General features: G+C 39.0%; 1 protein-coding gene across 2 annotated transcripts in view; it reads left to right on the top strand.

Annotated features, from left to right (window-relative positions):
- Positions 1-25487, top strand: part of EXOC6 (exocyst complex component 6) — a 158056-nt gene that overhangs the window by 71826 nt on the left and 60743 nt on the right. For both annotated transcript variants that reach the window (XM_056130400.1, XM_056130399.1), the window contains 4 exons: positions 510-619; positions 1322-1433; positions 2607-2741; positions 12580-12759. In XM_056130400.1, coding sequence (XP_055986375.1) covers positions 510-619; positions 1322-1433; positions 2607-2741; positions 12580-12759 — 537 coding nt within the window. The remainder of the gene's footprint in view (positions 1-509; positions 620-1321; positions 1434-2606; positions 2742-12579; positions 12760-25487) is intronic.

The raw sequence follows: 25487 nt of genomic DNA on the forward strand, positions 1-25487 counted from the left end.
GATGTTTTGTAAATTTAAAGCTCATGTTATTATTACGATGGTGAAGTGAAGAAGGATTTAATGTGCTGGTTTCAGTGTGAAGTATGAGAAAGGAGTACAGTTGAACATATATGCAAAATCTGTCATTTCACTGTATTATCAGTTTAGTGGGAGCTCTTATTAATATAATTAAAACTAATTCTCATATCTTAAATACCTCTCAATATTGGTTAAGGATTATAACAACTTAAATTGGAAGTGAGCTAGGAGGTATGATATCATCAGGTCTTTTTAATAAGTTTATTTGGTGAAGTAGCGCTATTTTATTCAGACTTATTTTGGTATCCTTTAAATATTAAAAATAAGTATACCTTGTAGAAACATGACAGTTACATAGATCTATGGCAGTTTACCTTGTGACACAGGTACTGTTTTCTCAAGTGTGAAATAAGTTTCATTTTTACATTTTCAGGTGAGTTAGAATATCTTTCTGAATTTTCAAAAACAGTATCAACTTTTTCTTCCTACAGCAACCTTTCCCAAAGAAATTCCCCATGTCTCAGTCAGTGCCTCATATTTACAGTCAAGTTAAAGAGTTCATTTATGCCAGCCTTAAGTTTTCAGAGTCATTACATCGGAGGTAAGTTTACTAATAAGAAATGCATCTTTATTGTATCTATATTGCTGTTTTATTTTTGTTTCATGACTCTTTAATAGATTGTGATCTCACTAGAAAGTCTGTTCCATATTTTTAATGACACTTTGGGGTTATGTATCTGTAATTCTGATGGTATACTTTTACCATGTAAATCTCAGTCATCTGTTAAAGTAGACATATGTAATAGGATAGGAAACTTATGTGCACCTAGTTTAACAATAAACATTTTGCCATTCTTATTTTTTTCTGTTTAAAATGTTATAAAGCAAATCCAAGAAGTAATGGCATAAATACTTCACTATGTGTTTCTAAAAACAATAAGGACATTTTATTATCGAGCCCCTGATTTCATTCCCAGCACTGCATGATCCCCCAAGCACAGTGGGAATGTCCCTCAAGCCTTACAGCCCCAGAATAAAAACAAAAGAATATATTTTCCACACCAAGTTTTATTGTAATGGTTAACTGTATATACTTAAATCATGACATAAATGATCATTCTACTGTGTTGAAGACGCCCCTTTTGTGAAATGAAATTGAAGTTTGTGATTTAACTAATGTGGGGAACATACTTTAACAATAAAAGGAATAAGGTAAAGCACATTTTTTAGTAGATTAAAATAAATCATTTAGGAAGATAGCTATACCTAGAAAATTTTCATAACATCAGCCTTTGTGTTTTAGTTCAACAGAAATAGATGATATGCTCAGAAAATCAACAAATCTGCTGCTGACCAGAACTTTAAATAGCTGTTTACTGAACCTTATTAGAAAACCTCATATAGGTTTGACAGAGGTAGGTCAGAAAGACACTCACAGCTAAATGTTTTGTTGCATTAAATGTATTATTTCAATATTTAATCTTGTACAAGTATTATAAAAGTTAAGTTGTTGGGCCTGAGAGATAGGGTAGTGGGAAGGTGCCTGCCTTTGCATATGGAAATCTGGGTGTGATCCCTGGTGTCCCAAGAGGTCCCCCTGAGCCCCACCAGGAGAGATCCTTGAGGAGAGAGCAAGGAGTAAGCCCTGAGAACCACTGGGTTTGGCCCCCAAATTGAAGGTAACCAAAACAAAAGAAAATGAAAATTAAGTTCTTACTGTACATCATCCTGTAAAGCTCTGTGTTTATTTTAATTTTATTAATAAAAATTAATTTGTTTTAAAATATAAGTATTGGGTTGGAGAACAGTACAGTGAATAAAGCCCTAACCTTGCATGTGGCCAGGTTTGATCTCTGGCATTGCATGTGGTCCACCAGAGGTGACCCTTGTGCACAGAACCAGGAGTAAACCCTGAGCACAACTTGTTGTGACCAAAAAAAAAGTTAACATATAATAAAAGTAGCACTGTCCTCCTATTGTTCATTGATTTACTCGAATGGGCACAGTAACCATTTGTGCCAGCCTTTGTGACACTTGTTGTTACTGTTTTTGACATATCGAATACGTCACGGGGAGCTTGCCAGGCTTTGCCATGAGGGTGGAATACTCTTGGTAGCTTGCCGGTCTCTCTGAGAGGGACGGAGGAATCAAGCCCAGGTTGGCCGCATGCAAGGCAGACGCCCTACCCGCTAAATATAAATTCAAGCAAGTGAGGAAAAGGGGTTTACATGGGTAATAATAAATAACTGAAGATGTTAGAACATATATGCAAACTTAAGATCGCTAGACTTTGCGTAAGAAATGAAAATACTTCTTTAAAAACTTGGTCATTGTATTGTTTGAAAAAGTATTTTGAAAGGTTATTTTAAATTAATTATCAGTTAGACTCTGGGTTCTTTTTTTTTAATGATAGCATTCGTAAGCAGTATTTGCAGCAGGCTTTTGAAATCAGATAAGCAGTGTATCCTATAATGCTATAATTAGGCAGAAATGGTAGCATTGCTGGAAGTGATAATCCTATTTTAAAAAACAAATGGCTTTGTGTATATGTAACCTACATTTTACTGGATCTATTTTGTATTTTTTAGCTAGTGCAAATCATCATAAACACCACACACCTGGAACAAGCTTGTAAATACCTTGAGGACTTTATAACTAATATTACAAATATTTCTCAGGAAACAGTTCATACCACAAGACTTTATGGACTTTCTACTTTCAAGGTAGGTGAAAATCTGACCAATTTTTTAAAATTCAATTTCTGTAAGCACTTTTTAAAAAATAAAATGTGACTTCATCATTTACCAATCCCATTGTATTCTTATCAATGGAGAATTGTAAGTAGTCATCAATAGTGAGATAGTGTCAGCTCCGTTTTGCATTTTATTTATTTTTTATTACAAATGGAAAAAAGGGACTTGAGAGATGGCTAAATGGGCTGAGTTCATGCTTTGCAAATGCAGTAAAACCAATTCCAATCTCCAGTACCATGTGATTGACCTTCAGAGCACTACCAGGTTTGATTCCCAAGAGCTGAGTCTGGAGTAGGCCTTCAGCAACACCAGGAGTGGCCTACAAACTAGATAAATTGGGCTGGAGCAATAGTACAGCAGGTAGGGCATTTGTCATGCATGCGGCTGACTGGAGTTTGATCCCCTGCCTCCCATATGGTTCCACGAGCACTGCCAGGAATGATTCCTGAGTGTAGAGTCAGGAGTAATCCTGAGTATTGCCAGCTGTGACCCAAAACACCAAAAAACCCCCACAAAACAAACAAAAAAACCTAAATAAAATTTTAAAATGGAAAAATATTTATTTTTTATTTTTGGGCTATCGCTCCAGCCCAGGAGCGATAGCACAGCGGGTAGGGCATTTGCCTGGCACGCAGCCAACATGGCCGCCCCGAGTTCGATTCCTCCGCCCCTCTCGGAGAGCCCGGCAAGCTACCGAGAGTATTCGATATGCCAGACACAGTAACAACAAAGTCTCCAATGGAGACGTTACTGGGCCCGCTCGAGCAAATCGACGATCAACGGGAGGGCCTTTACCTTTACCTTTACCTTTATTTTTGTAGCTACATTATAGTTCTATGTAATAAAAGTTATATAGCTATATATTGCATCATGCAGATCGTACCTATGTGTGTATGTTTAGAAATTTAAAATTAGGTAGGGACTAGAGAGATAATACAGTGGATAAGACGCTTATCTTGCACGCAGCCAACTTGGGTTAGATTCCCGGTACTGAGTATCACTTTCCTCTTCCCCACAAGCCCCACCAGGAGTGATCCCTGTGCATAGAGTCAGGAGTGATCCCTCAGCACTGCTGGGTGTGGCTCCCTTCCAAATTTAGATGAATGTAGGGTCTTCCCCTGACCCCGAAAGAGCCTCCATTCGTTGGGAAAGATGAGAAAGGAGAGGCTGCTAAAATCTCAGGGCTGGGACGAATAGGGACACTACTGGCGCCCACTCGAGTAAATCCACGAACAACGGGATGACAGTGATACAGTGAATTATTAAGGAGTTCCTTATTTTGTGTATCTGTGCTCTAAGCACTTAGTTGTGCACAGAGAATACAAAACTGTATCCTTGACTTCAGGAAGCTTGTAGGAAGAACAGTAAAAGGGTAACTTCCAGGGATCACTCCAAGCGGGGCTCAGGGAACCATATGGGTTGTCAGGGATTGAACCTGGGTCAGCCACCTGCAAGCAAAGCATTGTGCCCACTTTGCTATCTCTTCAAGCCCAATCTCTTTTCTCTTTCTTTACTGCTGTTTTCTGTCATCATGTTTATGTATTACTCATACCCTGACAAGAAAGGATTTACTGTTTTTTTTCTTTTTTTTGCTCTTTGGGTCACATCCGGTGATGCACAGGGGTTAGTCCTGGCTTTGCACTCAGGAATTACTCCTGGTGGAGATTGAAATTGGTTTTACTGCATTTGCATATGTCCTGGGGGACATATGGGTTGCTGGGAATCAAACCCAGGTCGTCCGCTTACAAGGCAAATGCCCTACCCACTGTGCTAACACTTCAGCCCCAAGAAAGGATTTACTTTTAAAGTAAATTAAGAGTTATAAGTGTGTTTAACTGTTGACATTAACTTTACTATGCTTACTGGATATTCTGATTTAAGTGATTTGCCTTATCTTGGGATCATCAAGCAAGTTTTCTTATTAGCTATCAGGCAGAGAATCAAAGATACTAGAACTTGATAAGCTTATACTAGGGATATTGGAGCCACACTTCTCACAATGTGTCTTTTTGTAGGAAATGTTTAGAAATTATAGTTATCTAGTCGATCTCAGTAGTGGTGGTTCTAGCTGTAGATATGTAGTTAAAACCACAGCTGCCATAATAAACACTTTGCTTGGTTTTCTTAGAAATAAGAAAATTAAGTTTAATCTGTACAAATGCAGATTATCCGTGTGTGTGTGTGTGTGTATTTCAACACTGAACTCTTTCTATATTATGATGTAAAAACATGGTGTGTTTCAACTCAACATATATAAAAATAAAACATTCACTTCAAATTCTTTAGATCATTTAAAAAGGAATTTATATTAAACTGTGCTAAGAGGAAATAAAAGGGAAAATTGTTAAATCCATATTGAAGTGAATTATTGGGTAAGATTGTGGAAATTTTCATTCATAGTGAATAGTCAGTCTGTTGTTGTTTTAACAGAGATGATTAAAGTATAGTCTTGATTATAGAACTACATATGAATTACCCTGTTTTCATAATTATTTTTAGTCTTGTAACCTTACAAAACATTTTACTAGTTTCTTAACAGTTATAGAAATAAGCACTTACATGATCCCTTTACCCACACTTCCATCTGCTTCTCTCAAAAAAAATGCTAGAAGTACATGCAAAGTGTTTGATTTTATGTTGCATGTTTACTTTCCATACTATAGTACTGTAGCACTGTCCTCCTGTTGTTCATCAATTTGCTCGAGCAGGCCCAGTAACATCTCCATTGTGAGACTTGTTGTTACTGTGTTTGGCATATTGAATACGTCATGGGCAGTTTGCCAGGCTCTGCTGTGCAGGCAAGATACTCTCGGTATCTTGCCGGGCTCTCCAAGAGGGGTGAAGGAATCGAACCAGCTTGGCCGGCCGGCAGGGTACAAGGCAAACACCCTACTGCTGTGCTATACATACTACATAGACAATTTTATTAGTCTTTTGTTTTTCTAAATCCTTGACTAATATGAGGTACCATAAGTGATTTCTGTTCTCAGGAGTGTCTTACCTGTTGTAAATTAACCTAAACCCACATTCAGAGAGCTATTTGAACCTACTAACTTAACCTTTTTTTAAAAGAGCTGTGATTTACAAAGTTGTTAATAGTTATTTTTTTTTTCTTTTTGGGTCACACCCGGCGATGCACAGGGGTTACTCCTGGCTCTGCACTCAGGAGTTACTCCTGGCAGTGCTCAGGGGACCATATGGGATGCTGGGAATCGAACCCAGGTCGGTGGCGTGCAAGGCCCTACCCGCTGTGCTATCTTTCCAGCCCCATTAATAGTTATTGTATGCATATATTTCAGTACCAGTCTCACCACCTTTGTCAGCTTCCCTCTACCAGTGTTCACCCCCAAGCCCTGCCCGATCCCACCTGTCAACTTGACAAGCACATTACAGTTTCAGTGTTTGCAGCTTAGATCTCATGTTTCCAGTGTTGCTGGGTTTGTGTTTTGTAATATGTCTGTACCCCCCACTCATATAATGGCATAATTGTAGCCTTGATGCCTTTTAACCCATTTCTTCTCATTCTTTTCACCCTCCTTGATTTTTTTTACTTCTCTGTCTCCTTCCCCTCTTTAAACACTGGGGTCAAGGGTGATCTAGACAGCCCCCTTTTCCTAGAATACATTTCCTCATCCAGTATTCTGTATACCACAGATAAGTGTGAGCATCCTGTTTTTGTCTTCTTCTGTCTTACTTCACTCAACACTTCTAACTGAAAAGATTTGCATTAGAATAAAGGGGAGGAAATGGGAAGACTATTATCTTTTAAATCTGTGTACTGAGGGTACTTGCCTTGCATGCATCTAACCGGGTTTCCTCCTCGGCATACCATGTGATCCTCCTTCAGCCCGTACAGAAGTGATCCCTGGACCCAGCCAGGAGTAAGCCCTGAGCACTGCCAGGTGCGGTCCTACAAACAAACAAAAACCGAGAAATGTCTCAGTCTCTTTTCTTCAGTATTAGAACTCTTGAACTTTGTTGTGGATTTTTTTTTTTGCTTTTTGGGTCACACCCGGCGATGCTCAGGGGTTACTCCTGGCTCATGTACTCAGGAATCACTCCTGGCGGTGCTCGGGGGACCATATGGGATGCTGGGAATCGAACCTGTATCGGCCGTCTTGGCTGTGTGCAAGGCAAACGCCCTACCCGCTGTGCTATCGCTCCAGCTCCTGTTGTGGATTTTTACTGGTCTGATTTTTACTTTCAAGAGCTCTTTTCCTTTGCCCCCGACAATGCTCATAAACTGTAGAGTGCCTGGCAGAAATGTAGTCTGATTTTACTATTATTTATACCAATTACAATTATTGAAATTTAATTATCATTGCCATTGTATCACAAATACATTAGATGAACTAATTATTGAAAGTGAGCATTGACTTTTTGTTTCCAGTACGACTGTATAAAGAACCAAGAACTTGTCACTTTTCCTGATCAGTATAAAGCTGAGAAGACTGAAAAATATTAACCGTCCTTCTTTAACTGTCGGAAAAGGAGATTATAAGATTTTCCGATAATGAGATCTCTGCCCCCCAAACTGGAGAGATAGACCTAGACAGACAATTATGGCTTATTGGAGCAGGATCTAGGATTGAACTAGGGAAACCTAAACTGTAACTAGCAAACTGCTCGCGACACAGTGGGTGACCCTGAAAGTCACAATTCCAGAGGGGTGTCCTCTTAGGGAAGTGCCACGCCTTTGTGTTGTACTTGCTGAGACGCCACCGGATATTCACAGTGAAGACTGAATAAAATTCCTCTGATGCCTCTGGCTGGGACCAGGGGAAAGAAAGAATGATGTTAGGCAGTAGCAGATCGTTATTATTCACCATGATCCGGGAGGTCTAGGAGAGAGTTCGTGCACACACTTGTTTAATAAAACTCCTTGAGTGGTTCTGTTGTATGTCTGCTGTTGAGAATCATTTCTTTCTGATATCATTTGATTCTTACACATTTGATTTTTCATATCACGCTAGAGACATTTCTCCCTCCAGGGGGCACTGTTTCTTTAAGAAGTAAAGGAACATTGCATTGCGTTATTGATAAACTGAATCTTTTAAAATTAATTTAGGAGTTCGTGGATATGTTCACGTGGGGTCTGTAAGGATCAGGAGTATTTTAATTTGAATTTTAGCACTTCCCAGGAGGTTAAACTAATTTCCTAAGCAGTCCCTAAATTACAGAAATAGCTTGTAAAATCATTTAATATATTTCTGTGTATATGTACAGAAAAAAGTTTGATGTAACAAAAGTAGCAGCAACAGAAAATAATACATTCATTTTCCCTTCTTTTTGCTTAGCTTTTTTGGTTATTATTTTTGTTATGCTTAGCTAGTGCTTTGTTATTGTTTTGTTTTGGGGCCACATCCTGCAGTGCTCAGTGCTTACCTCTGGCCCTGCATTCAGGGATCCCTCCAGATGATGCTCAGGAGATGTTATGTGGTGCTGGGAATTGAACCCAAGTGGCCGTGTGCACTGCAGACATCTTAACCGCTGTACTATCTCTCCAGCTCCTAATTAGTGGATTCTTAAGTCCACTAGTATATCCAGGAAGTATATAAAATACTTCTCTCTTTTCATTTATCTATTCATTTTTGTTTTGGGGCCACATGCAGCAATTATCACACCCGGTTCTGCACCTCAGGGTCACTCCTGCTGGTGCTGGGGGATCACATGGGGCGCCAGAGATTGAACTCGGCAAGTGCCTTACCCCCTTGTGCTATCTCTCCAGTCCCCTAAAATGACTTCTTTTGACTACAAGTGGGTGGGATTTTTTATTATTATTTTAATAATTTTGCCTTCAGTTAAATTGGTTTCTTTTCTCCATAACTAAAGAACTTCTAAATGTTTGGCCTCTACCTTCAACTCATCTTTTTTTTTTTATTAAAGTCTAAGTTGTTTTCAAGAATTCAGGAAAATGTGAAATAATGTCTTTATTTTAATAAAATTTTATATGATGTAGCGATAGCACAGCGGTAGGGCGTTTGCCTTGCACGCAGCCAACATGGCCGACCCGAGTTCGATTCCTCCGCCCCTCTCGGAGAGCCCGGCAAGCTACCGAGAGTATCTCGCCCGCACGGAAGAGCCTGGCAAGCTCCCTGTGACGTATTCGATATGCCAAACACAGTAGCAACAAAGTCTCCAATGGAGACGTTACTGGGCCCGCTCGAGCAAATCGATGAACAACGGGAGGACCGTGACCGTGATGATAAAAATAGAGATAGATCCTTGATTTTGAAGTTGCATTTAAACTAGGATCATAAATAGTGACTGGAGCAATAGTACAGTGGCAGGGGTTTCCCTTGCACAGAGCCAACCCAGCTTTGATCCCCGGCATCCCTTACTCCTGAATGTAGAGCCACGAGTAACCCCAGAGCATGGCTGGGTATGGCCCAGTAACCAAAAAAATAAAAAAACAGGGTCACAAGTGGGCATTAAATTATTTTTGTTGGAGCAGGAATGATAGCTCAGTGATAGAGTACTTGCCTTGCATATGAAAAAGCTTTGACTCAAACCTCCCACACCATAGTACAGACATTTTCTGCTCTGGTGGGACAACAGTGTTATGATTGTAGTTCCTTCCTCTTATTTTATGGTCTAACATATTCTTCATTCAGGATAATACTCATTCACTTGAGAATAATACGTTGTCTGCTATTTGTAGAGAGTTTTATAGATGTCTATTACATTCAGTTGCTTTATAATGTTGATTAAATATTTTCTTCTGTCTGTTGAATTTGCTATTGACCCCTAAATAATGATTTTTTTCAGTAATTATGGTTTTCAAGTATAGAATTCATTTGGTCTTTTTTTTCTGTATAATAATTTGTATTTTTTTGTTACAGTCTCTCTTTTCTGAGGGATTATTCCCATATATTGTTTTAGTTCTTTAGGCCTGGTTTCCTTTAATAATGTGAACATATTTAAATAGTTTATTTAAGGTCTTTGTCTTTTAAGCCCAACATCTGGACTTCCTCAGGGACAGTTTCTGTTGATGATTTTTTTCCCTCTCTGTATTGGTCATATTTAATTATTTGGGTGATTTGTTAAAAAAATTTTTAAATTGCATGTGACTGACCAGGGTTTGATCTCCAAGACTATATATGGTTCCCTAACCCCTGCCAGGAGTGATCCCTGAATCATAAGGAAGCTCTGAGCACTACTGGCATGACCCCAAAATAAAATAATGGGACATTTTAAATCATACTATGTCATGTTCCAAACTCAGATTCTTGTTTCTGTTCAAGATCGTTGCTTTTGGTGAGGTGATTTGGTGTTTTTAACACCTTCTCTGAATTCTTTGTGTGTGGACATTGACTGATTAGCTTAGTGGCCAACTTGAAATTGAACAGATTTCCTTAAAAAGTCTGAATTTGGGGGCTCAGAGATAGTACGGTGAGCAAGCATTTGCTTTGCACACAGCCAGCTCGGGCTTGATCTGGACACCATCTATGCCCCTCCCCCCAGTCTCTCCAGGAGTGATTCCTGTGTAGGGAGTCTTGAGCACAGCTGGGTGAGGCTCAACCCACTCAATAAATAAATAAATAAATTTTAAAAGTCTAGGACTTAGGTCAGAGGTATAGTATATGGGTTAAAGCTTTTGCTTATATACTATGAACCCTATATTGTCTAGTTCTCGCTCTTGGAAAATCTAGCAGGCTACCGAGTACGTATCCTGCCCACATGGTAGAGTCTGGCAAGCTCCCCATGGCACATTAGATATGCCAAAACCCAGTAACAATGATGGGTCTCATTCCCCTGACCCTGAAAGAGCCTCCAACGTGGCACTTGCTAAAATCTCAAGGCTAGGATGAATGGAGACGTTACTGGTGCCTGCTCGAGGAAATCGATGAACCACAGGATGCCAGTGACAGTGACAGTGACTATGAACCCTGGTTCAATCAGAACACTACCAGGAATGACTCCTGAGCACAAAGCAAGGAGTATCCCTGTTGCATTAGCCTTGTCTTCTTGTTTGTAGAGTTTCAGGTGAGTCATGGATAAAATCTTAGACCTTTCTCAGATCTTTCCTGAACCCTACAGTGCTTAACTGTGTAGATTCCCAGGAATATGTCAGAACTCTCCAAAGTCATCTGTGGACATTTCATTCCCTCCTTTTTCTTTTTCTTCCCCAGGGGGTTTTCTCCCAAGTAGATCTTGGGGGCTGGAGCGATAATACAGCGGGTAGGGCATTTACCTTGCACGCGACCGACCCGACTGACCCGGGTTCAATTCCTCCGCTCCTCTCGAAGAGCCCGGCAAGCTACTGAGAGTGTCCCACCCACACGGCAAAGCCTGGCAAGCTACCTGTGACGTATTCGATATGCCAAAAGCAGTAACAACAAGTCTCACAATAAAGACATTACTGGGCCCGCCCGAGCAAATAGATGAACAACGGGAGGACAGTGACAGTGACAATGACAGTTCTTGGGGGGTTGGCTGCCTCTGTTGGCGATTCTCAACCAATCTGGAAGCCAGTTCAGTGCAAGGATGTGATGCTGCTTGGGTCCTCTGGTGCCTAGGATACCTGGACCACCCCAGTGGTGCTGGCAGGCATTAGGGCCTGTACCTTATGATGCTTAAGGGAGGGGACCATGTGGTGCCAGGAATGGAATCCAGGTGAGGCACTTGCTAGGCATGCTCTCTAACCACTGTACTGTTTTCCACCCATCCACCTCCTTTCCTTTTAATCTTTTTGGTTAGCCCATTTTTTATGTGTCCAGCTATGCACACTGTGCTGGAGTGATAGCACAGTGGGTAGGGCATTTGCCTAGCATGCGGCCCACCCGGGTTCGACTCCTCCACCCCTCTCGGAGAGCCCAGCAAGCTACTGAGAGTATCCCGCCAGCACGGCAGAGCCTGGCAAGCTCCCCGTGATGTACTTGATATGCCAAAAACAGTAACAAGTCTCCCAATGGAGATGTTACTGGTGTCCGCTCAAGCAAATTGATGTGCAGTGGGAGGACAGTGCTACAGTGCTACAGTTACGCACACATGTCAGGAATCTACGTGTTAAATAATTGACTTTCCTTGTTTTCAACATGTTTGGGGAAAAGGCTTTTTGCCTTATTGAACAAGTCCAGATAATCATTATTCCTCAGGAGTGTGTGTGTGTGTATGCGTGTGTGTGTGTGTGTGTATCTTTGTAGGAGCTTGATGCTGATTTTCAAGTAAAAGAGGGATAGTGGAAATAGTGTATATTACAGCACAACAAAGCTTTTTTTCCTTGAATAAATGGAAGTTTTAAACTTACAGAGTTATGAAAAAATGATTTTGAGAATTGTTAGTTTTCTTATTGATTTTCTTAGAGCCTTATCCTGTGTGTCTTATTTCTTTTGTCATCTAAAAAGTTAGTGCTCTCAGTCTGTCTGTCTTTTTCTGTCTCTCTCTTTGTCTCTCACTCTCTCTCTGTCTCTGTCTCTGTCTGTCTGTCTCTCTCCCCCCCATACACACACACTTAAATTTAATGAAACAATGATTTCATTTTTCTAATTGCAGTCCAGCTTATTTTCCTTCATGAGTCAATGGATGGGGTGGTTTTTGGACTTCTTGACAACTTCTGTTTTAACACGTGATTCTCCCAAGGGTCTTTTTAGATTTGTGAGAACAGTTCTGAATTGATCTCTTAAGTTATCCTACTAAAGTACAAAGACAGTGATGATAAGGTTGAGATTTTTTTACCTGTCAACAAACCAATATAAAGTAAGCTTTCTTGGTTTTTGAATGAAGGGGGAAAAACAAAGAATTTTAAGAAAACTTGCTTTATTATGTTTCTGTTTCTTATTTCTTTATTGTTTTATCACCCTATCAGGATGCCCGGCATGCAGCCGAAGGAGAAATATATACTAAACTTAACCAAAAAATAGATGAATTTGTTCAGCTTGCTGATTATGATTGGACAATGTCTGAGCCAGATGGAAGAGCTAGTGGTTATTTAATGGATCTTATTAATTTTTTGAGAAGCATCTTTCAGGTGTTTACTCATTTGCCTGTAAGTATAAAAGATTGCAAAATGTTTTTATGTTTTGCTTTATAATGCTTATTTTAGAATTTAATTTTAGTTTGTTTTACTTATTTAACCAACTTTCTAACTTGATTGCTCTCTTTCCCGTTGTTCATTTTTGTTTAGTTTTGCTTTGGGGTTAGTCCTAGAAATGCTTGGAGCTCAGGAGTCATTCCATGAAGAGCTTGGAGGGAATCATTTAGTGCCTGGGGTCTTGCATACCAAGCCTGTGTTCAGGATCTTTGAGTGTGTATGGGAAGAAAACACATTTATTTGGTCTGCTGATTCTGAATACTTGTCTTTTGGGTAAAGTGATGGGTTTAGGTAAGCTCCAAGGTCTCTGTGCACAACATTAATTTTTAGGTTTGTTTGGCTTTTGCTTCGGGGACCATACCCAGTGGTGCTTAGGGCCTATTTCTGGCTCTGTGCTCAGGGATAACTCCTAGTTCTGCTTGGAAACCATCTAGTGCCGGGGATTGAATCCACATCAGCTTCATGTAAGATGAGCACCTTCCCTGTATATGGTCTCTTGAGCTTCCGGTAATATGTTTTTGGCATCATCATTTAGACACATGGAAAATTTCCAAGTATAGATGCAATAATTTATACATCTCATTTTCTCTTTTAGCTCTGTACCCTTTGTTCTCTGTCACTTTTTCTCTTTTTTTTTTTTTTGGTTCACTTTTTTTCTAAGGGAAGCTTCATAAGTGTTTAAGTGATCTTTTCTTAAGGGAAGCTTCATAGGTGTTTAAGTGATCTTTTCTTAACTGAAAACTACAGAGAACTTCAATAGGCAACAGTAGAATCAAAGCCTTTAGTCACCCTTTATTTTTTGTAGCAATAAAATTGAATTAAAACTACAAGAATCCCATTTTAAAAATTTTAGTCAGGTACCTTTGAATTTGATCTACTACTTTCCGTATCAAATGAAAGTATAACATTGAATTGTATGTGTTTTAAAATGGACTTTTATTATTTGTATATTTTTAAAATATAGCAGTAAATAATATTGATATAATTTATTGACTATAGCTCAAAAATTATGTAGTGTGAATTGTGGTAAAAGCATCACAAATCCTGTGACTTACTTAATCTTATGTTTAATGTTGGCCACCTTAATTGACTAGGTTATTAAATTTTAACTAAATTTTACATTGACTTTATACATTTCAAAAAATACCTTTTAGGTCTAGTATATACCCGTGATGTATTGGATATGCCAAACACAGTAACAACAAAGTGTCCAAGGGAGACGTTACTGGGCCCGCTCGAGCAAATCGATGAACAACGGGAGGACAGTGACAGTGACAGCATAGTATATGGCAATGTATATAATTGTTTATCCTAAGCATCTCTAGAATCATATATCAAGTACAATTTTCTATTTGTGAAGAATTTGTCTTTATTTTTTATTATAATTAAAATCATTTGTGGGAAGAGATGCTTGCTAAAAATTCATATTCCAGGTCAGATAAATAGTACAGGGGTATGTATTTTCCTTTCACGCTGCTGATCCCAGTTCAATCCCTGGCACTACATATGGGCCCCCAAGCATTGCCATGAGTGATCCCTGAGCACAGAGCCAGGAGTAAACTGAGCACTGCTGATTGTGCCATCAAAATAAAATAAATAGATAGAAATGATTTTATGAGGTAGACTAGAAGTAACAGGGAGACATGGGTAGTGGGTCTTTGGAGGTGGTTCGGTGAGGAAGTGGTGTACATGAGAAACACAAACATTAACCTAGACTAAGCATGTGATCTAAACTAAAATTAAACTCTGATGGTGGAGGAAGGGCAGTTATTCATATACTGTAAGCATGAATGTAAACAATATTGTCATCTTTCCTCATGTACAATGAAAGAAAAGAAAGGAACATACTTGCATTTCTTTTTTTTAATGCATACTTGCATTTCTTCAATCATTTTAGGTATTTATTAAGTTAATGTCTTTATAAGTAGTTTATAACTTTATCATATAAGTTGTAAGTATCAAAGGTTGTGGAAAACAGTGTTTTTTGAGTTGTTGTTAATCATGGTGTACTTGGAAAAATCGTAGTATTAAAGGCTTTGGAATGAAAACAATACATTTTAGTAGACACCTAGTAGATTATGAAAGAACTACAAAACTTGACCAACCCATTAGTAAGAGGTCGCGGAGCTACACATGGAAATAATTAAAATAAACTTTTCAGTCTGTCAACGAACTTTGGATCTGCGCAACGGCAAGGGTCCCATTCCATTGCCACTGTAGAACCGATCATTTGGGTGAACAGGCAACAGGCTGGTAAGGAGCTCTTTGGCAGCAGGGCAAAATGACAACCAAGACTTTTGCACGGACAGCTGTTTGTCTAGAAAACTAGACAGGTGTTCTTGTTTATAATAGTAACTTCTCGGCCACTTTCATAGGTATACATACATACCTGTGTACATACATATCATGCAAAATTATAGACATTTTAAAACTTTCTTTTTGTTGTTTTTTATTTGTTTGGTTTTGGTTAGCAGTGCTTAGGGGTTCCAGCAATATTTAACCCCAGGCAGATGACTTAATGCTCAGCCTACAGGTGTTGCTCAGGACTGGTGGTCGTGTGGGGCGTGGGGCACATGGGACTACACCTGGTGATGCTGGGTGTGGGGCATGTGGTGCTGGGTATCAAACTGGAATCCCTGTGCGTGGAAGGCGGGCATACCGACCATTGTGCCATCTACCCAGCCCTATAACTTTGTATTTGACAGCTTTTGATGAAATGGGTTATATTATTGGTGAAGGCTTTATGAACAAGGTACTTTCATGAATTGGAAGATTCAGTACTTAAGGGGCCAGAGAGATAGTAAAACAGGTACAGCTCTTGCCTTGTACACTGCTGACCCGGATTTGATTCCTAGCATCCAGTATGGTCCCTCCAGCATCTCTGAGCACAGAGCGAGGAGGAAAGCCTTGAGCACTGTGGAGTGTGTGCCAAGAACAAAACAACAGCAATCAAAAAATTCAGTACTTGGTTAAAGAAACTTTGGTACATCTACATAATGGAGTACTATGTAGCTGTTAGAAAAGATGAAGTCATGAAATTTACATACAAGTGGTACTACATGGAAAGTATCATGTTAGGTGAAATGAGTCAGAAAGAGAGGGATAGACATAGAAAGATTGCATTCATCTGGGGAACATAAAGTAACAAAATGGGAGACTAACACCCAGGAGTGGCTGAGACTAGTACCAGGAATTTTGCTCCATGACTTGGAGGCCAGCCACACGTGCTAGGGGAAAAGGAAGCACAGATAGAGAAGGGAGCACCAAATAAAGGGTGTTGGGAGGATCCTCCCAGGATGGGAGAAGCATGCGGAAAGTAGGACTATAGACCAAACGTGATTGCCACTCAGTGCCTCTTTTGCAAACCACAACACCAAAAGGAGAGAGAGAACAAAAGGGAATGCCCTGCCATAGAGGCAGAGTGGGACGGGGGGGGGGGGGGGGGGGGGGAGTGAGGGGGGAAGGTGGGTGGGTGGGAGGGATACTGGCACCCGTGGTGGTGGATAATGGGCACTGGTGGAGGGATGGATGTTTGATCATTGTACAATTGAAACCCAAGCACAAAAATTTGTAAATCTACGACTGTACCTCATGGTGTTTTACTAACAAAAAAAAAAAATGTAAATGATGCAGAAGGGGCACTGGTGGCGGGATAGGTACTGGATCATTGTATAACTGAAACCCATGCACAAAGATTTGTAAGTCTACAACTGTACCTCATGGTGTTTCACTAATAAATTTTTTTTAAAAAATTCAGTACTTAGAACAAGTGAAAAAAAGGGGGGGGCTCCATCTCTTAATTTTACTACCAGATAGCAATAAAAAATTCAGTTAAGGAGCTGGAGCAATAGCACAGCGGGTAGGGTGTTTGCCTTCTGTGCAGCCAGCCCAGGTTCGATCCCCAGCATCCCATATGGTCCCCTGAGCACCTCCAGGAGTAATTTCTGAGTGCATGAACCAGGAGTAACCCTGTGCAATGCCGAGTGTGACCCAAAAAGAAAAAATTCATTTAAGACACAAACAGAGTCTGGAGTGATAGCACAGCAGATAGGGCATTTCCCCTACACATGGCCACCGGGGTTTGATTCCCAGCATCCCATATGGTCCCCCGAGCACCGCCAGGGGCAATTCCTGAGTGCAGGGGCTAGGAGTAATCCCTCTGCATCGCTGGGTGTGTCCCAAAGGGAAAAAAAAAGACAAAGAGAGAGAGGAAACTGTTTTGAGTTGGAATTACATTTTATTCAGAGCAGAAAAAGACAGCAAAAGGAGATCTGATCTGCTGGGAAAGAAAAAAGCTGTAGGCAAAGATACTGGAATCAGAACTTCTTCCCTATACCAGTCAGGACCTGGTGGTGGAAAAGACATTCACTTATTTTTTTTGATGTGAACGGGAAAGGAAAGTTGTGCAGGTAAAGCTGAAGGAACGATTGGAGCAGCCTTGGTGCACTCACAGGATATTTTCAGGTCAGGTAAAGAGAGCAGAAAGCATACCATGATGCTGAGATGTACTTATAAAATCTTCTGCATGGTCCCGTACTGCAAAAAAATAAAGAGATTGAATTTTGCGAAGTCCCACCAAAGGAGAGTGTTCAGACAAACTTTATACAAATATTATACCTTAGGAAGGAGTTCCGAAAATAAATAACATTTTAATCACTTCTTTTTTTTCTTTTTTAAAATCACCTTCTTTCACTTAGGCATTATGGAAAGTTGTGTTGTTCTAAATAATTCTTTCTGTTAAGAAAACCAAAAGTATATAGTTGAATTGTGTCCAGAGGCCTCTCTCAATTCCTTGGAAGCAAAAGGGGAACAGTTGCCAAAAGCCTAATGTTCATACCAATTTATTCTTCACTCTCAAGAGTATTATTGAATGTTATATTCAGTGTTGTCTCTAGGGGAAAAAAAAGAAGAAAGATTGTCCTCCTTTCTTAATTTTCTGGGTTTTTTTTGTGTCTAATATATATCGTCCCTTCACTTGATATATTTCCTATACTTTTATTTCATTTGTCTTTTTGGTTTGGGCCATACCTGGCGACGCTCAGGGCTTAGGCTTGGCTCTGTGCTCAGAGATCACTCCTGGTGCTGCTCAGGGCTGACTTTGCACTCTGGAATTAGTCCTGGAAGTGCACAGGGGACTTTGTGGGATGCTGAGGATCTAATCCTGGTCAGCCATGTGCAAGGCAGGGAGGGCTCTATGCTCAGAGAGCACTCCTGGTGGTGCTCTGGACACCAAATGCTGTGCTGCTGAGAATTGAATTGTGGCTAGCCACACACAAGGCAGTGCCCTATCCTTTGTACTAGCTCTCTGAACCAATATTCCTTCAAAACTCTAAGAATTCCCAAATTTGAGAATACTTCTTTAGTTTTGATATTTCTTTCAAAAATTGCCACACAAAGTAGAATTTAAAACTGCAGCCCTTAATGAGTGACTTTTTCTAAAAAATCTGTCACTGTCACTGTCGTCCCATTGTTCATCAATTTGCTCGAGCGGGCCCAGTAATGTCTCTAAAAAATCAATATCAGCAGGCCAAATTGAAATGGGAAGTTTTTATATTCAGTCTGTGAGTGATTTTTTCCCCCAAACCCATTTCCTAAAGCCTCAAATATGTGCCTGAGCAGATGAAGCCATGCTTGTACTGGACCTGCAGGGTCGTTCTTGGTTTAACTGAAATATACAGCTTTGGAATGCAGGGCTTATACTTTGCTCCATTTATATGGTGTTTAATCAGGAATTGTTAGAAGGAGAGAGAAAAGTCTAAAAGGGGAGAGTAGGAATTCATAGCGGATGCAGAAGGTGGCAGCTGCCAGGAAATAACCACTCTTTCTGGTTCCTAGAGTCACTCAGATGCAGACAGAGACAGTATGAGAGGAACAGAGAAGTGTAAAGAGGTATTTGAGGAAATAATGGGGAGTTAGAGTGAGTTTATCTTGATAACCCTATTTTTTTTTACTTAAAATGAAAAACCTATCTTTAATATAGTGTTGAAGTTGTTATTAAAACTCGGGGCCAAAGCAGTAGTACAGCAGGTAGGGCACTTGCCTTGCACATAGCAGACTGGGTTTTGATCCCTGGCATCCTATGTAGTCCCCCAAACACCACCAGGAGTAACCCCTGTGCACTGCCGGGTGTATCCCCCACCCTTTGAAAACTCCCCACAAACTCACTAAAGGGATTCATCTTGTTATTTGTATTTTCATGTTGGGGGGGTGGGCACATCTGCTATGCTCACCATACTCCTGGCTCTAGCTCCATGTTCAGGGATCATTCCTGATAAGGTTCTGGGGACCATCTGTGGTGCCTGAGATAGAATCCAGGTGGGCCTCATGCAAGGCACACACCCTACCTGCTGTACTATTGCTCTAGCCCCCTCATCTTGATATTAAACCCTTAAAAATCCATTAATTTTGTATTGTTAGGAAGAAGAAACTTATCAGTGTATATATATATATATATATATATTTTTTTTTTTCTTATTGGGTCACACCCGGTTTTGCACAGGGGTTACTCCTGGCTCATGCACTCAGGAATTACTCCTGGCGGTGCTCGGGGGACCATATGGGATGCTGGGGATTGAACCCGGTCAGCCACATGCAAGGCAAACGCCCCACCCGCTGTGCTATCATCACTTAATCACTTAATCACTTAACTTCCCGTTAGTCCTCAATTTGCTCGAGCGGGCGCCAGTAACGTCTCCATTTGTCCCTGTCGCGTGCTAGTGTAGCCCAATGGCATCTCTTCGCTCCGGGAACATGGAGGGCCTCAAACCGATCGTTCATGATCTTGACGAAGAAGTCTGACCATCTGGTAGGTGGGCGGCCACGCGGTCTTTTGACATCCCGTGGAATCCAATCAGTAACAGCTCTAGTCCAACGGTCGTCTTTAAATCTCATTACGTGACCAGCCCATCTGATTTTCGACACCTTGGCAAATGAGACAGCGTCCCTGATCCTTGATCGTCGACGGATGTGCTATCATACCAGCCCCGAAATCTATCAGTCTTATACAGACTATCAAGTCAGATAACAGATCAAAACTTTTCTTACTGGATAGAGAAATCTTCATGCATTTGTAAAGTCACCTTGGTCTGGTCATTATTTACATTTGAGCAAGCTACAGTTTTATATACTAATGCTTCAGTTGTTCTTACATAAAATAGAAGGAAGATTAATAGCTCTTTTAAATCAAAATGCATACTTTTCAACTAGGCATATTGCATGACTGAAGTCATTTTAAAATGGAGCTGGAGCAAACCACTGCAGAAAAATTTCTTTTACTTTTTAAACTAAGTTCAGAGTTTTGGAGGTAAGCACTTGCCTTCCATGTGGCCAATCCCACTTTGATACCCAGCACCAAATATGGTCCCTTGAGCTCCACTAGAAATGACTCTGGAGCATTAAGCCAGGAATGGCCCCTTTAGCACAGCTGGGTGTTACCCAAAACATTAAATAAATAGATAAATAAACAAACTGAGGGCTACCCTTGGACTGGAGCAAATTACAAACATTCCAAGAAGCTAATAAGACCCTGTCCTGGAATATCCTATTTTGAAAGGACTGATAAAAGTAACCCTTTTACTTTGTGATCCTTCTCTTGATCATTGCCTCATTCTCCCCCCTACCTCCCACCAATTAGAAAACTCTAACTTTTATTTCTCTTCAGGATCCAATTTGGGTTTCTGTCTGAATTTGCACTCCCTGAATTAAAATTCTTTGATCCCAGATAAAAAGGGCTTTACCTTTTAATTGCTTCCTAGATATCTACGGTAACGTATTCTTTAAAATTTTTGTTTCTGTTAAAATTTTTTTCTAGTTTTGGTATTTATTTCACATTTGATTTAAAGAACTCACTCTTGCAGGCTTTGTAACTTAAAAGGCAATAACTCTTAGCTCTTTAGGTAACTAGCCAATTCACAAAATACTTCCCGTCCTCTTTTGCCTTCTCTTTGAAATGACTGTTTCATTGTCTCATAATCAAAATTTTTGCAGCCAACTAAGAATTGCTGAGTTTGTATAATTTAGCAATATTTTATGTCTTTAACTTAAATAACTCCAAAAATCAGTATCTTTGAAAATCCATATATAATTAGAATTGATACTAACTTACCAATGTTTGGAGTAATATTAAAAATTTTCATATTTTATTTTAACATTTTTGTGACCATTTAAAACAAACCTGTTACCAATTTAAAGAATAGCAAAAATACAATGCACATTATTTCTGAATCTATGTTTCTTTTTACTTAAATAAAAAGTAGTTTATTGAGCAAAGTCAACCTTTTGTGGGGATATAAATAAGGAAAATATAATCTCTTGGGAGCATTAAGAAAAAGTAGGCCAGTACAGAAAAGAGTGGTTGTGATTTCAAGAGCATATTTTTATTTTAAATGTATTTGAGAAAATGAAAGCAGCATTGAAAAATGCTTTCAAATAATTATGTTTGAAATCAAACCTTCCTTTTTTATTAGATCTTTGAAATAAGAGAATGGTGAGACAGAAATGAAAACTTCAAATGAAAATTTAAATGTGTCAAATTAGTTTTTAAGTCTTCTACATTTCTCCTACTATTATATTAAAGTAGATCTATCAAAACATTTCTTTGAAACCAAAACAGTTTGGGGCCATAATCTAATAAAATGTGTTGTATTTTTGTTACCATGTCATTCTATGATATTTCAAAGGAAACAGGCTATCTTTAGCCTAATCTATAATAGTAAATTATTTTGAAAATTTGGCTTGACATACAAACAGATGTGTTTTCTTGCTTCCTTTTAAACTGAGGGTTGGTGGTTTGTGGTTTATTGTTCCTGTGATTGGCATTAAAAGCCTTATTTCACAGCTTGCATTGAGGGACTTTTGGGTAAAGAGTGGCTGTGTTCCACAAACTAAATTCAGAAAGTGTCAATCAAGGGCTCACATAGGTTACTCAGAGAATGAGTTTTCTTACTGATTTCACCAAATGTCGCCTCATGCTGTCTTTGATTGGCACAGCCTGGCAGGGAGGATGGATGAATCTGTCACCGACTGGTTAATTGTGTTGCTGGTCTCAGTCTGACATCGGGTCTTTGACTCTTAAGTGGCTCAATACAAAACAAATTAGCAGATTGTAGTCATATTTCTCATTCTATATGCTTTGACTTTGTTGAATGCAGTCCATAAATCATATTGACTGACACACAAGTAAACGATGAAAGCTGCTTTTGAGACATGGATCCAGAGAGCAGCGCTGTGAAGGTGCCATGGAAGGATGCATATGGTTGACCCTTTGGGAATTTCCTAGGAGCCAAATGTCTCTTTACCACAATTGTTCTTAAAAGAAAAGCTTTTGGGTAATGCAAAAAGGATCTAATATGTCAGCAGATTCTCTTTTACAAGTTCCTTTGAAATATAAGAAGTTTGTCTAAGGGTTTTTTTCTTTCTGCAAGTTGTTTTTCAACAAAATGTTAGAACATGGGTTTTTTTTTTTTTAAGTAGTTACCTTAAAATTTTTGGCAGGTGTTTTTACTTACTGAATTTTGTGCTGTTAAAGAGAATAACCATGTTTATAATACTTCAACTAATTTTTTAAGATGGCACCAGCAGAAATTTCTAGGTGTTGGAAGTTTATAAAATGTATTTTTTAAAAGTCACTTTATCTAGTTGTTTTGGCTTTGTTTGTTATAATAGTAAAAACCAGAGCATCTTTAATAAAAATGGCTAACTGATAATTACAGAGATGCTTATTAGACCATCTTTGTTCTGGGAAATGATATATTGTTAAGAATATTAACAATAGTAGTTTTACAAAAGGGGTGTTTTGTTTATAACAAAGTGTATGCATGGTTATATGCATGATAAATTAATTGCCAAAGTTAGCTCTTGGGTATTCAAAGTTTTAGAATATAAAAAAATCCCATCTGAAAATAAGCAGTAGATCAAATTAAGGATATTTATGCATATTTTATATGTAGGAGTAGACATTTAAAAATAATCTTATGGAAGGTATTTTTTTAAGATTTGAAGAGCTTTTGTTATAAATTTTATTTTGATCTATAAAAAAGAATATTTCCTTTGAAGATTTATAAAGTATTTTACAGATATTTTGAACTGCTGTTTTGAGAATAAACTTTAATATGAATAATCAATAAAAAGTAAATATCTTTTTATGTTATTTAAACAAAAAACTTTAGCATGTGGTAATATAAGTAGGAAATGGAGCTGATGGAGTACATTAAACTAAAATGCACTAGCTCTTCATTTAAGCCAAAATGACATTTCTATTACGTATTTTCAAGCCTATTATAATTAAATTACATGCCACTGATATCTCCTTTTCCTGCTTCTTCCCTTCCCATTCATATTGACATTATTCTGGTTGGGGAATGGAACTGCATGTCTTCCAGACTAATTCCCCCTTGGGTTTGGGGACGAATCTTGAAGCATGCTGGGCTTTGCATTGTTTGTTAAATTCCTTTTTGGCAGTTCATCAGTATCTGTCAAATATATTGTTTGCATCAGCTTTTGTGTCTAAAGTTTTTGATTGAGAAATTGACATTACATTTCAGATACATAGTTTTTTGCTGTGCAGTGTCTAAATTCTAAAGCCTCTTTCATAAAAGTTGCTGTTTCTAGTATGACTTTAAATGTGCAACTTAGTGGACAAATTTTGTTCAAGAAACATATTGAAAATATACTTAGGAGCTTTCTTCCTTCTCAAGCGGGTCGACTGTATACAAACATTTTTGTACCAAATCTATTACAATATTTACATTTGTATTATATATTTCATGACCTTGAGGCTTTGTTGACCTTTGTTACAGGTAGGAATAAAAATAATTATTAAATACTATTAAGTAAATTTTTCTTGACAAAAATCAGATAAAACATGGCATCCTTCAAAAGTCACCATTTCTAACCTTATTCATTATTCTTTGAATCCTATTATGGGAGTCATTCCATCAATCACGTTATTCCACCAATCACATTATTGTGAGTTTAAAATATAATAGGAACAATATTATATTGGAAGATTATATTACAGGATTCTTCATAGTATTCTGTACTAAACTTAGTTGAAATATAAAACCTGCTATGAAACAATTTATACTGTTAGTGATATTGTGATTCTATTATGTAATCTTGAAGGTAAGCATTTCAAATATCATTTTTAAGGAAAGAGACTTTATGGGCTAGAGTGATAGTATAGTGAATAGGTCATTTGCCTTGCATGTAGGTTAGTCCTGGTCATCCCATATGGTCCCCTAAGAATTGCCAGAACTAAATCCATAGTGCAGAACCGAGGTAATCCCTGAGCATTGTCAGGTATGACCCCAGCCCCCTACCCCCACCACCAAAAAATAAAAGATAGCCTTAAGTCAATCCATGGTAATCATACAGAGGTTTAGTATCTTATCAACACTGTTAACACTGTCTCCCCTTGATCGATTAGCTCCAGCGGGCACCAGTAACATCTCCATTGTGAGACTTGTTGTTACTGTTTTTGGCATATTGAATATATCACGGGAGCTTGCCCGGCTTTGTCGTGTGGGCGGGATACTCTCGGTAGCTTGCCAGGCTCTCCAAAAGGGACGGAGGAATCGAACACCAGTCGACCACATGCAAGGCAAACGCCCTAACTGCTGTGCTATCAACTTCAGCCCAGTATCTTATTATAGTAGAAAATATTTTTTCTGCTATCACTGTAGCTCTGTCCTCCCGTTCTTCATCGATTTGCTCGAGCGGGCCCAGTAACGTCTCCATTGGAGACTTTGTTGTTACTGTGTTTGGCATATCGAATACGTCACGGGGAGCTTGCCAGGCTCTGCCGTGCGGACCAGATACTCTCGGTAGCTTTCCGGGCTCTCCGAGAGGGGTGAAGGAATCGAACTCGGGTCGGCCATGTTGGCTGCATGCAAGGCAAATGCCCTACCCGCTGTGCTATGGCTCCAGCCCTATATACTTGTAAACTATGTTTTTTTTATCAGATTGTATTAAAATTTAATATCTAAAGTCAAATGCAGGGGCTGGAGCAATAGCACAGTGGGTAGGGCGTTAGCCTTGCATGCGGCTGACCCTGGTTGATTCCCAGCATCCCATATGGTCGCCTGAGCACCGCCAGGGGTGATTCCTGAGTGCAAAGTCAGGAGTAACCCCTGTGCATTGCCAGGTGTGACCCAAAAAAAGCAAAAAGAATAAATAAATAAGTAAAAATGAAGTCAAATGCAGATCTGTAAGATGATTTTGAAATCATGGTGATATGCAGGGCTTTTATCACTACCAGTTGAAACAATGCTACAAGGTAATAATTGGATTATAAATAAGGACTTATTACTCTAAATTTATTTTGAATTTTTGATACAGTTTGGGTAATAGTGATAGATAGGTCAGAGAGATACCACAGTGGGTAAAGCACTTGCCTTGCACATGACTAACATGGGTTTGATCCCCAGCACTCCTTATGGTTTCCTGAGCCCTACCAGGAATCATCCCTGAGCAAAGAGGCAAAAGTAAGTTCTAAAAACCACCAGGTGTGACCCTAAAACCAATAATAATAATAATAATAACAGTAATAATAATGACTTAAATTACATTACTAGTTTCTTGTATTATACTTGTTTAAATAAAGAATACCTTGAAGAACATTATGTGAATAAAAAATTCTATCAAAATGATAGATTTTTGTTATTGTTACTGTTTTTGGCAACACC

The sequence above is a fragment of the Sorex fumeus genome, unplaced genomic scaffold, assembly GCF_029834395.1.
Source record: "Sorex fumeus unplaced genomic scaffold, SorFum_2.1 ptg000078l, whole genome shotgun sequence".
Taxonomy (NCBI): domain Eukaryota; kingdom Metazoa; phylum Chordata; class Mammalia; order Eulipotyphla; family Soricidae; genus Sorex; species Sorex fumeus.